The following is a 16111-nucleotide window of genomic DNA, read 5'->3' on the forward strand; positions in this document are numbered from 1 at the left end:
AATGTCACCTGGCTAATGGCAAAATGTCATAATGGGTCAAAATGCCAAAACGTGCGAAAGTAGAACGATAGGCCAACTCTGACATAACTCATGATGGTGTCATGTATCCCTGGCACAAGGGATACACGACACTGCAGTGCACAGTCCAGTAATTTGCTTCTGAAACAAGTAGCTAATGTTTTATAAGGAAATCTAGTACAAGTTATAACTCTGGTCGGGTGGAAAGTCATAAGTTGTTAAACAAAAGCATACATGGTGCACTGTCTGGCACAGCACTTCAGAGTTCAGTAGATAACCAAGCCTGGTAGGACTGAAGATTCATGTTGAAGAGTACATAATAGTATTTAGGGGTACTTTAATCAGTACTATTAGATATTTTTTTCATTTTGTTTTCATTTCATCTTTATTTCCCCAGGCAAGTCATTAAGAACAAATTCTTATTCTTATTTACATTACATATTGTGCCACAACAGATATTTACTGCCATTGTAGCAGTACTAAAGGGATTTAACTTCGCTCAGTGTGATCTGGATAGTCTCACAACCCCTCAGGTTGATCTGGATCGTTTTATGACTATTCTAAAATTACATAAGGTATTTAGGGTTTTCTGATCTTAGGGTAACGTACATGGCTATACATTAACCGGAGATACGGGCTCTACTCCAACACCTGTGACATTGATAGGTTCTCTCAGCCTGTGATTGGCTTCTCCAGAGTCTGAGGGATGTATATAAACTGCCCTGACATGACAGTTATTCGTTCAACAGGATCCGCAAGTAACCATGAGGTCTCTGGTCTTTATTCTGCTTCTGGGAGCCGCTGGTGAGTATCCACGACACATTTCTAAATGAACATAATGGTTTGGGTTCCGTATTTTAATTCATTTATTTAGACACAAAACATTCAGTCAGTCAATGTGCAAGCTCCAGCTTTGATATTCTCCCTTTCTTTATTTATGCAGTGGCTCAGGATGATGATAAGATTGTGGGAGGGTACGAGTGTGAGCCCCACTCCAAGCCCTGGCAGGTGTCTCTGAACTCTGGGTACCACTTCTGTGGTGGCTCCCTGGTCAACGAGAACTGGGTGGTGTCCGCTGCTCACTGCTACAAATCGTGAGTGACGCCAAGCAATACAGAGCACTGTGGGACAGCAGACTTACAGAGTGACATACAGCTACATGATATACTAATCTATTCCACAGTATCAGCCAGTAAGAAGCTAAAGAAGCTAAATGCAGCCTGCACAAATATTACATGGTCTGGACAGGGCTGATAAATGGACCATGCAATGTCCATGCTGTGTATTACGGTGAATTGGTCAAATGTGATATACCTCTCTCTCTCCTCCAGCCGCGTTGAGGTGCGTCTGGGCGAGCACAACATCAGGAAGACCGAGGGCAACGAGCAGTTCATCCGCTCCTCCCGCGTGATCCGCCACCCCAAATACAACTCCTGGACCATCGATAATGACATCATGCTGATCAAGCTCAGCGAGCCCGCCACCTTCAGCGACGCTGTGCAGCCTGTGGCCCTGCCCACCAGCTGTGCCCCTGCTGGCACCATGTGCACCGTCTCTGGCTGGGGCGACACCATGACCTCCAGTGAGTATCACACAGGGGTCAAAGGTCAACAGCTAGTGGCCAGTGTCAGTGGAATAGAATTATAGTCCAACAGTGGCACAGACTGATTGTCTATTCTTTCTCTCTGTCCTAATTCCCCCTCTCTCCGCTCTATCACTCCCTCCCTTCTTTCTCTCTCTCCCTACAGACGATGGCACCAGACTGCAGTGCCTGGAGATCCCCATCCTGGAGAACAGGGATTGTGACAACGCTTACCCTGGGATGATCACCGACGCCATGTTCTGCGCTGGATACCTGCAGGGAGGCAAGGACTCCTGCCAGGTAATGAGCAGCTCTATCCTGGACTAACCTCCACTAATCAGGACCAACCGCGACCTCAGCAACTTCAACTAACTTCCACTAGCTCAAAACAACATGGACTGACTGGCACTAACCCTCATGAACCCTAACTAACTGCCCTTATTTACACATAAACTTCAGAAATCCAAGCTAAATCTCACAAATGTGTAGTAGCATATACAATTCTACACTAACCTGCACTCCAAATCCACTAATTCACACTAATTTGTACTAACATGCTTAGCCTTTCTGACATGACTGTACAAACCTCACACATCTACACTATTAGTACTGTTGTCCTGAGTGCAGTGTATGAGAGCTTTAAGCCTCTGTGTCTGTGTAACAGGGTGACTCTGGCGGCCCTGTTGTGTGTAACGGTGAGCTCCAGGGTGTTGTGTCCTGGGGATACGGCTGTGCTGAGAGGGATCACCCCGGCGTCTACGCCAAGGTACGTCTACACCTGTGTGTGTGTGTGTGTGTGGATGGGTGGGTGTGTACATTCACCTATATGAAATGGATGATGTATTGTACACATATTAGGTTTTATATAGTTAACCTGAATAATACAGCACTATTTTGTAGTCCAATAGCATTGGCTAATTCATTATATATTCATACTTCTCAGGTCTGCCTCTTCAACGACTGGCTCGCCTCCACCATGGCCAGCAACTAAATCCAGCTGTGGAACCTCCAACCACCACTGTGAACCTCAGTGTCATGTCATCCTATGACTGTGTCATCAGCCTGTTTACCTCCGTAATAAAGTTTCCCAATCACCTTTACATTCTTTGTGCCTTTGTGCTTCTTCAACTAGTGTCTTGTGCCTTAGTGTGTCTTTTCATATTGCTTATTTTTGATGGTTCACATTTTTTAAATAATTACATTCATAAGCTTAATCTGTGGCCATGACACAACATTAATAATAACAATAATTTAAAAAATAATGAAAGTCAAGTTCAAATTCAGCATTTAAAAATCCAACTGAAGAACCCATTAATTAAAAAATGTTTGCACACTCATATTTGGCCAAAGACTGTGTGTATATTAAATATATGTCATTGTTGTGATTTAAAAATAACAAAAACCTTAAATTGACCTGCTCAAAATCTCACTGTCATTTGCGATTTAATGACTGGACAAAAGCATATGCCGAGTGTACAAATCATGCTGACGAGCATTAAATTAATCCTTCAAACACATTTTTGGACTTGAACGCAAGATTAAATTTGGCATGAAATCAAACCAAATTATATAAATAAGGCCACAAAATGGAGAACAGGCCAAATGTTTACATTCTACAAGAAGTGACAGACCTGGCCCGTTTCATGAAGCAAAATTACCTGGACCACCACACTGAATAAAACCCAGAACCCTCCCAAATCTGGAACATGGACTGTAGTTGAAAGAACTGTTCTGGTTTTTTGCTCAGCACAGTTATCCAGCTAGCCCAGTAATCCTGCTTAATGAAATTCCCCCCAGACCAAGGTCACATAACCACACAATAGATTAAGTATCCAAATCAGATATCAAGTCCACATGTGCACACAGCCCACTCTTACATACATCAACGTTACTGTTACATTATCAATCATTTCACACAATTCAGTTTCTCCAAAATGGATTCTCCAGTGCACTTGCACAAATTTGTCATTACATAATATTCTTACATTCAACAGTAGATATTAGTGGTGGCCCAAAATTAGCTTGGCCATTAGCTGTCTTGTTCTGTGACGTGCTCTTGTCCAAATCAATAAGTTTACCCCGTCACACATCACCATAAATAGTTACCATCGATAACCGAGATACAATTTTACAGATTCTGAATAGAATTTTATCATGCATAATCATGTCTTCATTTTTTGTTGCTGTTCGTTAAATCACCCATTCTGTATACCAGCAGATATTTCATATCAAATGAATGCTAAAAATGACAGCAAAAAGAGTGGAAATCCGATTTAAGTTGAACTGCTATGAAAAACTGGAAATCTCCTCAAAAGTATGATTAACTTTTAGCCTTAAGGTGATTTTGATGTTTTTTTTACGACCCTCAGTTTTTACAGATTAATTTCAATTTGAATTTAGTCAACTGTATGTGACATTTATTTTGAAATTCCACATTGGATCATCATGACTTCCTGTGTGATCCTGTGAGATGGTCCTCTTTGGTCCTTCCATCTGAAATGGAATTTGACCATGGAAACACAGTTTCCTTTTAATTCAAATCTGAATTTGCCATATATTCACTAGATAAGATTTCTAAAGTGTTTTTATTTTAAAATTCCACATCAGATCTTGGGCCTTTTTGAGTGAAACTATGAGATGGTGTACTATCTGTCTGAAGTGGAGAGTTGTGTTTTTAATTGGTCCTAAATTACAAATTTTGTGGACTGTTTACACTCTAAAACTGGTACTATGACCCCAATGAGCAAAAGTTAATTTTACTTGTTTTCACACAGATTTCAGTGTCATTTAACATTTCACATTAACACTTCACACAATTTTCCTCTTTTGGCACAATTTTCATAGAGTAGATCTTTTGTGTTCACCTTGGAAGCACTAAAATTATTATTCAAGAGTTTTAACACAAATAAAATGGCCACATATGAGCTTTTCTGTGAAATTCACAATAGTGTTGCAGGATTTTTTTCTATTTTGTCAGTAAGTCTTGTGGTTCCAAAGTTTAGGTTAATAGTAATTTGATAATAAAGCAACAGAATAGTATCTATTTACAGTATGAAACATCCCAGGTAAAAGCAAGGCAGGTCAATGACAAACTAGTGTTGTGTGGGCACAAGCTTTTTATACCTCACTCCTGAAATAAAATGCAGGTTCCAGTAACTGATTGAGTGGCAGGTAAACAAATGAACATCCTCACCAAGATATGCTAATCAACCCCTGTCACATCCATTAACCAATCAGGACTCACCCTGATGGTGCTGTCTCCATGAGACTTTGTGTCTAACCCTGCTTGAGAATCGAGTTAGGTTGATTATATTAGGTTGATTGTATAAGGTGACCGTCCAAAAACACTCAAGCAGGAATTGCAGTTTTTCCTTGCAGTCTTTCATTTTTCACATCTGTATTTCATTTGAATTTATAAAGTCTATTCAACTGTTCTTGTGTTTGTGACTTGGAGGCACAGTGCCATTTTGAGAGAAGATTAAATGCTTTTCAACACAATGTTTCATTTGAACAGACTTTAGAAGTTTTCCAGTCTTCAATCAAATATGTGTGTAGGAACATTTTATAAATCACACCCCTGATTTTTTTCAGCTGGATGTTGAAGTTCTGAATTTAGACTTGGCTTGCATTTATTCATTAAAAAAAATATTGTTGTGCTATGACCACTGATTAAGAAGCTTGAGGATGTAGTTTTCTTCTTTTAAATGAGTGACCCATCATAAATAAGCAATAAGAAAAAGGGGTTGTCTGAAGAAACTCAAAATCACTAAGAAAATTAAAGCTGATTGTGAAACTTCTTTATTGAGGTAAGACATGGTATGCGATGATATTGCACAGAGGTTCACAGTGGTGGTTGGGAGTGTGCTTGTCCTGCTGGATTTAGTTGCTGGCCATGGTGGAGGCGAGCCAGTCGTTGAAGAGGCAGACCTGGGAAGTATGAATATATAATGAATTAATTGATCAATGTTGCAGTGACTTTATAGCGCTATATCACAAATGGTGTGATGTATGAATCTATTAAAGCATTCAGTAGATAGACAAAGAACAATACATGCACCCTTTCACACACACACAGGCTTGCACACACACACACACACAGGTGTAGACGTACCTTGGCGTAGACGCCGGGGTGATCCCTCTCAGCACAGCCGTATCCCCAGGACACAACACCCTGGAGCTCACCGTTGCACACAACAGGGCCGCCAGAGTCACCCTGTTACACAGACACAGAGGCTTAAAGCTCTCATACACTGCACTCAGGGTGGCAGTAGCAATATTGCATTTGATATTTATGGGCAGGTTATTTTTCAGGATTCTGTTGGCTAGAGCAGGTTAGTACACATTACTGCAAATCAGTGAGTGTAGGCTCGTTCCGTTTGGTGATGTTCAGTCTGGATTTGTACAGATAAGTGTATGTTAGTTCAGGTAATTGGGGATTATTCCTTGTTATTAAGACTTAGCTGAGGTCAGTTGAGGTTTAGTGTGTGTTAGGACAGGTTTCTGTTGCTCATTACCTGGCAGGAGTCCTTGCCTCCCTGCAGGTAGCCAGCGCAGAACATGGCGTCGGTGATCATCCCAGGGTAGGCGTTGTCACAATCACTGTTCTCCAGGATGGGAATCTCCAGGCACTGCAGTCTGGTGCCATCGTCTGCAGGGAGAGAGAGAAAGGAGGGAGGGAGTGATAGAGTGGAGAGAGGGGGAATTATGACAGAGAGAAAGAATAGACAATCAGTCTGTGCCACTGTTGGACTATAATTCTGCTCCACTGACACTGGCCACTAGCTGTTGACCTTTGACCCCTGTGTGACACTCACTGGAGGTCATGGTGTCGCCCCAGCCAGAGACGGTGCACATGGTGCCAGCAGGGGCACAGCTGGTGGGCAGGGCCACAGGCTGCACAGCGTCGCTGAAGGTGGCAGGCTCGCTGAGCTTGATCAGCATGATGTCATTGTCGATGGTCCAGGAGTTGTATTTGGGGTGGCGGATCACGCGGGAGGAGCGGATGAACTGCTCGTTGCCCTCAGTCTTCCTGATGTTGTGCTCGCCCAGACGCACCTCAACACGGCTGGAGGAGAGAGAGAGGTATATCACATTTGACCAATTCACTGTAATGCACAGCATGAGGTATATGCACTTTATGTGATATCGATGAGTGTACCTGAGGGTCTGGATCATTTTTCAACCTGCCCAAGCTATGTATGGTTTGTGCATATTTCATTTAACTTCTTTAGCTTCTTACTGGCTGATACTGTGGTGTAGATCAATACATCATGTAGATATATGGCACTCTATAAGTCTGCTGTCCCACAGTCTTGTGTATTGGCGTCACTCACGATTTGTAGCAATGAGCAGCAGACACCACCCAGTTCTCGTTGACCAGGGAGCCACCGCAGAAGTGGTACCCAGAGTTCAGAGACACCTGCCAGGGCTTGGAGTGGGGCTCACACTCGTACCCTCCCACAATCTTATCATCATCCTGAGCCACTGCATAAATAAAGAAATGGAGAATATCAAAGCTGGAGCTTGCACATTGTCTGACTGAATGTTATGTGTCTAAAGAAATTAGTTAAAATATGAATAACCCTATATCTTCACCCTCATGTGAAAATGTGGTGTGGATACTCACCAGCGGCTCCCAGAAGCAGAATAAAGACCAGAGACCTCATGGTGACTTGGTGATCCTGTGGAATGAAGGACTGTCATGTCAGGGCAGTTTATATACATCCCTCAGACTCTGGAGGAGCCAATCACAGGCTGAGAGAACATGTCAATGTCACAGCTGTTGGAGTTGAGCCCATATCTCCTGTTAATGAACAACTATGTATGTTACCCTAACATTAGAATACCCCAAACCCCATATGTAACTTCAGAATTTCTCATTTTTTCAGACCATCTTAAGAACTCCTAATTAAGAGAAAAAGAAGTTGTCTTTTAGCAGTATATGGCACAATAAAACGAATATAGGAGGACAAACATGAAAAAATATACTTCATGAAAAAATATGTTTCATACAGTATATGATTTGACCATTGTAGTAATCTCTGAATTCTCTGAATTTGTGATAGTGATGTCAGTACTTTAAAAGCACATCTTTCTATGGCTGTAATTTCCAAATGGTCTCTTGCTTTTCTGTGGAAATAAAGTCAATTAAACATAAAGACATAAAGTCAATTAAAGAGCAAAGGTCAGGTTTGAAATAATCAAAAAAATTTTATGATTTCATATTTTCCCGACAGTGTTAAGCCAAAATACATCCGTATGATTACAGGATGACAGATACTGTTGACAATTTAATAAAACACAAGGAAACTGAACATTGCATGTGTTCAACATGTCTGTGTTGAAAATCTGTATGTCGCTGTTTCATTATCCAGTATAGTTTTTTGATCTCTCTTTGATCAGAGGATAGAACTTGATGAAAAGTATATCCCGTCCACACAGGATTCCAGCATACTTCCTTGAATCTTTGTGTGCTGCATGTTATTTTTTGAAGTCCCTTTCAGTTTTTCATAGCAAGCTAACTTAAATTAGGTTTCCACTCTTTTCACTGTATTCTCAAATATGTATTTATTCAAAGCTGTTTCCTCATGCTCGTCATTGTTTTGAAGAATGAAGTTTTGAATGGGATCAACCTTGTTTTTAAAAAAAACTTTGTTAAAGCCTGCTGAGGCATGGGGATAGGATGACTTGTAAGAATGCCCTGTAGTTACATTTTGCTGTGAGTCACCTGCACAATCATGCAATGCCCACAGAAATTCTGGGGAATTCATGAAAAGGTGATGTTAATGTATATAACAGTGCCCTGTGTGCATGATGCATATAACAGTGGCCTGTGTGAATGATGCATGTGGGCTTGATGCCTGATCTGAATACGTAATCTGTTATGCAGCGATGTGACCTTGAGGTCCAGTCCATTACCTTTTGTAGAATGTAAACATTTGGCAATATTTTCCCATTCATAGGGCCTCGTTTATGTAATTCCTTTTGGTTTCATACTAAATTTGATCTGGTGTTGAAATATAAAATTGCTAGCACGAACGGTTAATACATACTGCATAATGATTGCTAATACGAATAAAGAGTTTTACACGGCACATGCATGTTTTATAATTAAATCACGAATGACAATGACATTCTGGACATGTAAACAAGCTTAATTGCTCTACCCTGTGACCCCTTCAATTAGCTTTACACTCTGGCTTACTTTGTCACCTTTCCTGCATAAATAGTTTGGCCCAGTGGTAACCGACCCTGTCCCTTGAGATCTACCTTCCTGTGGGTTTTCACTCTAGTGCTAACGAAGCACACCTCAATCAACAGACAGAGATCTTGTTGCGCTGCTAATTAGTAGAGTCAGGTGTCCGAAATTAGGATTGAAATGAAAACAATTACTTGGCAGAAGCTTCAACCGAAAGTGGCAGGTGTGCATAGGATCAGATGTCTCATATATACAAATGGCTGAGCGGTCACAAGAGATATTTTGTGCGCATGGTTTGGACCTTGCTTTAGGGGCAAGCACAATTTCCTTGTTTTTTTGATTAACTGATGAATTTATTTTTCATTTGGCGGCTCCAATCCCACCTGAATTTGGAATGTCCAATTCATGAGCTATACACAAGCATGCTCATGCATGGCCCCTGCTGCCAGCTCGGGAGAGTGAAGTCAATCTGCGGTTCTCCCACCGAACACGCGCCTGCCAGCCAGCTGCTGTTTTTCACACCTGCCTAACTATCACTGCTATGCAGGTGACACGCAACTTTATACATCTGTTGAACCAGACGAGTTCATCCACTAGCCACGTCAGAGGCCTGTCTTAACAATGGAAAGGCTTGGATGAACGAAAATATCCTCATGTCGAATTCTGATCAAATTGAGATGCTCGTAGTAGCTCCCAAATCTCTCCGAGATAAGTTCCTCCAGTTTTCTTTAAATATAAATGGCTTCTCTGTCTCCTCCAAAGCAGCTCCTCTGAACTAATCAATTCTGAACTATACCATTCGGTCTTCTATTATTCCTGTTAGCTAACACCTCATCTGTATCCTGCTTAACCCATTTTATTTTGTGTAATAGATCCCTTGTAGCATTTCTGCTACATTCCATTCTACTGCTACTTTACATCAGTCTGGCCAGTGGAGGATGGCCTCCCTCTCTATTAGCCGGGTTCCTCTCAAGATTTCTTCCCATTGGGGAGTTTTTTCTCTGGTCTTATTCCCAGTGGAGGGGATGGGGGGGTATGGTTACCTTATGTACTTGCTATTCAGGCCTGGTGCTTGCTCTTTTTGTTCTGTTTCATGCCTTGCTACTCAGTAAAGTGTCTTTGTGACAGTTCTCTAAAAAGTGCTATACAAATAAATTTGAATTTAATTTAATGGAATTGTGCAGTCAAGACTGGACAGTTTCATCAGACCACAATGCAAGTAAATATTTTGTTTCAGCAACTGCCTAGCCCCGGCTATCATTCTCATCCATGGCTTTTCCTTCCAGTAAATAAGAACATTTGCGAAAGGAAAATGGGTGTGATTTGACGATGACTGCCTGATGTAAGCACTTTCAGATGCCTGGTTGTGTCTAAGCTGTTCAGGGAACTGGACAGAAAGCAAACTCATCCACCTCACGAAGCAGCCTGGCTGATCCAAATGCAACCTCTGTGCGTCTAGACCTGTCACATAATGCAGTCTGGCATAATCAAGGTCGCATTCAAATGACAGTTATAACCATAGCCTTTGATGCCATGTCAGTTACAATTGTGGCAGATGGAGGAAGGTGGATCCACAGGTCAATCATATATACGTCATGCGTTATGAAACAAGTTCTTCCGCAATGGATGCACTCATGTTTCCTTGCTCAAGCATCCTACAAGAGCCTCCTATTGCCTCACTCCAAGCTCCTTCAAGGAGCATTAAATGAGCTGGAACGTCCTCAAAGATGGCAGACCTCAATCGATTTCCAAGTCAGTCAAGGTCTGAGGAAATAAGGATAGATAAAATACTGTAAGAAATTTTAATGGTGTAAGTGCACTGTGCATAATGTCCCCTGCAATGTTGACAACCCATAATTTCCGGTTCTGTCGCGATTGCAATGTATTGACCCCTTATTGGATACCACGCTATCACATGATTGTGTACTTTGGAAGTTTTGCCCTTGTGGTAGCCTCACTAGCCTGTGAGCTAGTAGGTAAGATAGCTACCCAACTAACTAGCAAGCCAGCTGTTGTGAATTACACAGAAAGCAAGCATTAGCTAGCTAGGTGGACAGATGTATAAACCTTGGGGTTTTTCACTAAATCCCAAAAGTGAACTAGAAGGCAAGCTATTAGTTAGTGCCTACTTTACAATTTCAACATCCATTCAGCTTTAGCTAACTACTTAGTTTGCAGTGCTATAACTTTAGCAGAGGGTAGAAACAGCAATAAATAATGTGAATGAGTAGTTTGCATAATCATGTAATTATGCAGAACTACTCATTTTTTGATCAATTTTTTAATACCACTCATTGTTTGATCAAAAATGTGCGTACAAATCTTTTATAAAAGAGGCCCCTAGTTTTTTTAGGTGGATGTCGACATTCTGAATTTAGACTCAGCATGCTTTTGTTTATTTGTGTAGTTTATATCGATGTAACATGAACACAGATAAGAAGTTTGTGAATGTAGTGACTCGTCATAAATAAGCAATAGGAACAAACTGCTAACTGAAGACACACAAAGACACAAAGAAATGTAAAGGTTTTTTTGATTGTGAAACTTTATTCCTGAGGTAAACAGTCTGATGACGCAGTCATGGCATGACATGACATTGAGGTTCACAGTGGTTTTTGGGAGTGTTAGTCCTTCAGCTGGATTTAGTTGCTGGCCATGGTGGAGGCGAGCCAGTCGTTGAAGAGGCAGACCTGGAGTAGTATGAGTACATAATGAATTAGCACATGGAACTAAACTACAAAAGTGTGTCATATCATTAAGGTTTGACTATATAATACCGAATAAGTATACAGTACATCATTGATTTCATATAGTTGAATGTCCACACCCATCCATCCACACACACTCACAGGTTTGCACACACACACACACACACACACAGGTGTAGACGTACCTTGGCGTAGACACCGGGGTGATCCCTCTCAGCACAGCCGTATCCCCAGGACACAACACCCTGGAGCTCACCGTTACACACAACAGGGCCGCCAGAGTCACCCTGTTACACAGACACAGAGGCTTAAAGCTCTGATACACTGCACTCAGGACAACAGTGCTAATAGTTTGTATTAGTGCTAACTGTTTGTACAGTCATGTCAGAAAGGCTAAGCATGTTAGTACAAATTAGTGTGAATTAGTGGATTTGGAGTGCAGGTTAGTGTAGAATTGTATATGGTACTACAAATTTGTGAGATTTAGCTTGGATTTCTGAAGTTTATGTGTAAATAAGGGCAGTTAGTTAGGGTTCATGAGGGTTAGTGCCAGTCAGTCCAGGTTATTGTGAGTTAGTTGAGGTTGTTGGGGTCACAGTTGGTCCTGATTAGTGGAGGTTAGTCCGGGATAGAGCTGCTCATTACCTGGCAGGAGTCCTTGCCTCCCTGCAGGTATCCAGCGCAGAACATGGCGTCGGTGATCATCCCAGGGTAAGCGTTGTCACAATCCCTGTTCTCCAGGATGGGGATCTCCAGGCACTGCAGTCTGGTGCCATCGTCTGCAGGGAGAGAGAAAGGAGGGAGGGAGTGATAGAGAGGAGGATGGGGGAAGTAGTAAAGACAGAGGGAGAGAATAGTCAATCAGTCTGTGCCGCAGTTAGACTATAATTCTATTCCACTGACACTGGCCACCAGTGCAGTTGACCATTGACTCCTCTGTGACACTCACTGGAGGTCATGGTGTCGCCCCAGCCAGAGACGGTGCACATGGTGCCAGCAGGGGCACAGCTGGTGGGCAGGGCCACAGGCTGCACAGCGTCGCTGAAGGTGGCGGGCTCGCTGAGCTTGATCAGCATGATGTCATTATCGATGGTCCAGGAGTTGTATTTGGGGTGGCGGATCACGCGGGAGGAGCGGATGAACTGCTCGTTGCCCTCAGTCTTCCTAATGTTGTGCTCGCCCAGACGCACCTCAACACGGCTGGAGGAGAGAGAGAGGTATATCACATTTGACCAATTCACCGTAATGCACAGCATGAGGTATATGCACTTTATGTGATATCGATGAGTGTACCTGAGGGTCTGGATCATTTTTCAACCTGCCCAAGCTATGTAAGGTTTGTGCATATTTCATTTAACTTCTTTAGCTTCTTACTGGCTGATACTGTGGTGTAGATCAATACATCATGTAGCTATATGGCACTCTATAAGTCTGCTGTCCCACAGTCTTGTGTATTGGCGTCACTCACGATTTGTAGCAATGAGCAGCAGACACCACCCAGTTCTCGTTGACCAGGGAGCCACCGCAGAAGTGGTACCCAGAGTTCAGAGACACCTGCCAGGGCTTGGAGTGGGGCTCACACTCGTACCCTCCCACAATCTTATCATCATCCTGAGCCACTGCAGAGAGATAGATTTATTGCTGATGTCAAAGAGTCCATCTTGGATCAATTTGTACTTTTATGTGAAAATGTGGTGTGGATACTCACCAGCGGCTCCCAGAAGCAGAATAAAGACCAGAGACCTCATGGTGACTTGGTGATCCTGTGGAATGAAGGACTGTCGTGCCAGTGAGGTTTATATACCTCCCTCAGACCCTAGAGTAGCCAATCACAGGCTGAGAGAACCTGTCCATGTCACAGCTGCTCAATTAGAGCTCAGGCCTCCTGTTAATGTATTACAGTGGGAGCTACCCCAATATCAGAAAACCCTAAACTCCAACTATATTACTCTTCTTCTGTTTATGTTATGCATGTTTTGTACATTGTCTGTGCTATTGTTTTCCAATGTTCTCAAGTTTCTTGTTCCTTATCTCCAATTCTTTTCCTTTATATAATTCCATTCAAATCTGTAATTTTCCATTCTTTTCTTTTGTTTAATTCCATTCCATGCTATTCCATTGTACTTTTCATGTCTTCTTATTCCTTTCCACATTCTCTTCATTTATCATTTTCATTTTGTTCATCAAAAAAGTCCTTTTGTGTCATTTCAGAAGAAATGAAAATCTTGACACTAACTACCACAATGCTTAAGTAAAAGTCACAAGTGGTTTTCAAATAAGGAAGCACAACATGATAAGTCACATTGCCTTTCTTGTGTATACTTTCTTTAGTATATTCCCACACGTACACCCTTCCAAACATTTAGTTTGTTGCAAGTTGTAACAAACAGACGCCATTTGGTCTGATTCAAAAGTCATTGTCGTTCTATTCTAACCATATTTACTGGTGCACAGCAAAGCTCAATTGTCACAGGAGGACAATTCCCATTATTACAGAGAAATCACTGGAATGGAGCAGATTCTGAGGCACAAGTATTCACATTGTACATCAGGGGTTCGCAGTAACTGCCTGGAGACTAGACAATTTTTTTATTGAGTACATGAGCAAAATAATCTCCATGTGCTCTTTATGAAGCAATGCATGAATAATGGGGGGGGAGGGGGGGGGGGGGGGGGGGGGGGGGGGGGGGGTGATGATGCCCATTCCAAGGGCCCTGACTGATATCCAAGGGCCCTGACTGGGTGTCAGTGTAGTCTAATGGGTAAGGAGTTGGTCTTGTAACCTAAAGATCGCAGGCTCGATTCCCCGGCAGGAGACTGCTGGTGTACCCTTAAGCAAGATAATTAACCTGCATTCATTACAGGCATTTTTTTTCCCATTCAGTATATATCCTACTGTATAAATGGATGCAGTGTAATAAGTTGTTTTTTTTAACAACTTTTTTTTTATGTTAAAAAAAAGTTGTGTAGGTTGCACTGGATTAGGGTGTCTGCTAAATGTCTGTAATGTAATGTCAAAACAAATTAGAATATATGATTATCTGGGGTGGTGGGGCCCAGATATTCTATGGGCCACAAAATAGTGGAACCCCTCTTAATGTATAAAAATTCCGTATGTATGTTGGCATTGTGTATATGCAGACCTGGAAATTTTCATTATGCATTTTTTGTCATCTCAGTTTATCAAAAGTGTCAACACTATGTCTGTGGTTGGCTCCCTTTCTCCCCTCTGGACTACTGGCTGATTAAACTAAATTATTAAATTAGGAAGTTCTCTGTAGGTTTGCTCTTGCCTCCACAGAGTGCTTAATTTAAAACTGGGCCCTCAACCTGCATGCTTCTAATGATCAATTTTAAATGAATATATTACTAAAACATATTTTAGCTGGCACAGCCTCGAAAGGGCCTCTGGGCCGGTCTACCCCATTTTATTATCTCATAAATTTAAACTCGAGTTATGACAGGTCTTATTTTAGCATGCACTGCTAATACATAAAAGGCCTTCATAGCTCATTTTAATGCTGTTATTCCCTGTCCATTATCTCTCTTGCTTTTCTTTTGAAAATGCACAAAATGATCTGTATCAGACAGAAATACAGACTGTCTTAAGATGCGATATGTTCACATGACATCCTGGTGTTTAAAGAGAGGCAAGAATATCATTTAAACTCATCCTATCTGAACAAGATATACGCACTCTCTTACCCACACAATTACACACGCACTTTGTGAGCACCACGTGACATTTTCAGAACCTTTTCCAATATGCAGTCGTAGAACCCATTATTATTCTACATGCTTTTCCATCCCACTCTCCCATAATGGTCAATAGAAGTCCAGGATGTTATGCTAATCTGAGGTTCTACATATAAATGTTAAGGTCTTCAACAATTGAATCTTCCACAATTAAATAACACAACAGCTTTTTGCCTCCACAGCAGAACCTCACCTGGATCTGTCCCAGTCCTCTCCATGTCCAGTACAAGTAGGATATTTGTGTAACTGTAGTCCGTCCATGCTGGAAAAATTAAAGAGTCCATATTAAAGTGTGGTACTCTTGCTCATTCGAGTGACATAAAACAAACAGACTTTCAGTAACAGTTCCTGGCTTTTATACGTGTTAATTATCTGTTTTTTAAGTGATCAGTGATATATTTTTGGCACTATAATATGATTTTTTTTCTCAAGGTCAGGTGTAATTTTGGCAGCCCACGGGCGAGGGGGCAGGTGTGGATTTCCCACCTCCCTCTGAACTTCAGTGCAGCCGGTGAGCTCCTGAGGAGTGGAACACAGACTCGGGTTTTGATATCACATTTTGTACAAATTATTTATTTAAAAAATGACTCTGCAACACAACTAGCATTGTACTGGTCACTTATCCATTCTGTGAGGAAAATTGCATGATTATGTGAGCGTGTGCGTGACATCAAAAATGTCCAGATTTACACTTTTTTTTCCTGAAGCATTTTCCTGCTGTTTCTGTTTTTTGTTTTCAGTGTTGATTAATTTGGGTCAGCTGTGCGCTCAGTTTGCCTAATGCTTTCAACAGAATTCCTGATGCACTGAATGTTGTCAACCAACAAATGTACAAAAGAGGAAAAGGTT

At 41.7% G+C, this 16111-nt stretch overlaps 3 protein-coding genes across 3 annotated transcripts; 1 reads left to right on the forward strand and 2 right to left on the reverse strand.

Annotated features, from left to right (window-relative positions):
* Positions 1–739: 739 nt before the first annotated feature.
* Positions 740–2598, forward strand: LOC118233712 (trypsin-1-like). The gene is made up of 6 exons (XM_035429592.1): positions 740–822; positions 962–1112; positions 1350–1600; positions 1767–1900; positions 2265–2366; positions 2544–2598. Exons 1-6 carry the CDS (start codon positions 783–785, stop codon positions 2589–2591), a joined length of 726 nt encoding a protein of 241 aa, XP_035285483.1. The 5' UTR covers positions 740–782; the 3' UTR covers positions 2592–2598.
* A 2780-nt stretch (positions 2599–5378) lies between these two features.
* On the reverse strand, positions 5379–7319 carry LOC118233713 (trypsin-1-like). The gene is made up of 6 exons (XM_035429593.1): positions 7227–7319; positions 6934–7084; positions 6415–6665; positions 6115–6248; positions 5712–5813; positions 5379–5527 (listed from the first exon to the last, which is right to left on the reverse strand). The coding sequence occupies exons 1-6, from the start codon at positions 7264–7266 to the stop codon at positions 5480–5482; spliced, it is 726 nt and encodes a 241-aa protein (XP_035285484.1). The 5' UTR covers positions 7267–7319; the 3' UTR covers positions 5379–5479.
* Positions 7320–11319: 4000 nt separating this feature from the next.
* On the reverse strand, positions 11320–13325 carry LOC118233017 (trypsin-1-like). Its single transcript, XM_035428317.1, has 6 exons — positions 13215–13325; positions 12975–13125; positions 12456–12706; positions 12152–12285; positions 11692–11793; positions 11320–11488 (listed from the first exon to the last, which is right to left on the reverse strand). Exons 1-6 carry the CDS (start codon positions 13252–13254, stop codon positions 11441–11443), a joined length of 726 nt encoding a protein of 241 aa, XP_035284208.1. The 5' UTR covers positions 13255–13325; the 3' UTR covers positions 11320–11440.
* Positions 13326–16111: the final 2786 nt, after the last annotated feature.

This window comes from Anguilla anguilla, chromosome 8, assembly GCF_013347855.1.
Source record: "Anguilla anguilla isolate fAngAng1 chromosome 8, fAngAng1.pri, whole genome shotgun sequence".
NCBI classification, from domain to species: domain Eukaryota; kingdom Metazoa; phylum Chordata; class Actinopteri; order Anguilliformes; family Anguillidae; genus Anguilla; species Anguilla anguilla.

Bases quoted from the DNA above. Each gene is read 5' to 3' on its own strand.
- LOC118233712 (XM_035429592.1), top strand. From the start codon at position 783: ATGAGGTCTCTGGTCTTTATTCTGCTTCTGGGAGCCGCTG. The intron at 823-961 runs GTGAGTATCCAC...TTATTTATGCAG, and splicing joins TCTGCTTCTGGGAGCCGCTG to TGGCTCAGGATGATGATAAG. The intron at 1,901-2,264 runs GTAATGAGCAGC...TCTGTGTAACAG, and splicing joins GAGGCAAGGACTCCTGCCAG to GGTGACTCTGGCGGCCCTGT.
- LOC118233713 (XM_035429593.1), bottom strand. From the start codon at position 7,266: ATGAGGTCTCTGGTCTTTATTCTGCTTCTGGGAGCCGCTG. The intron at 7,085-7,226 runs GTGAGTATCCAC...TTATTTATGCAG, and splicing joins TCTGCTTCTGGGAGCCGCTG to TGGCTCAGGATGATGATAAG. The intron at 5,528-5,711 runs GTACGTCTACAC...CATACTTCCCAG, and splicing joins ACCCCGGCGTCTACGCCAAG to GTCTGCCTCTTCAACGACTG.
- LOC118233017 (XM_035428317.1), bottom strand. From the start codon at position 13,254: ATGAGGTCTCTGGTCTTTATTCTGCTTCTGGGAGCCGCTG. The intron at 13,126-13,214 runs GTGAGTATCCAC...ATCTCTCTGCAG, and splicing joins TCTGCTTCTGGGAGCCGCTG to TGGCTCAGGATGATGATAAG. The intron at 11,489-11,691 runs GTACGTCTACAC...ATACTACTCCAG, and splicing joins ACCCCGGTGTCTACGCCAAG to GTCTGCCTCTTCAACGACTG.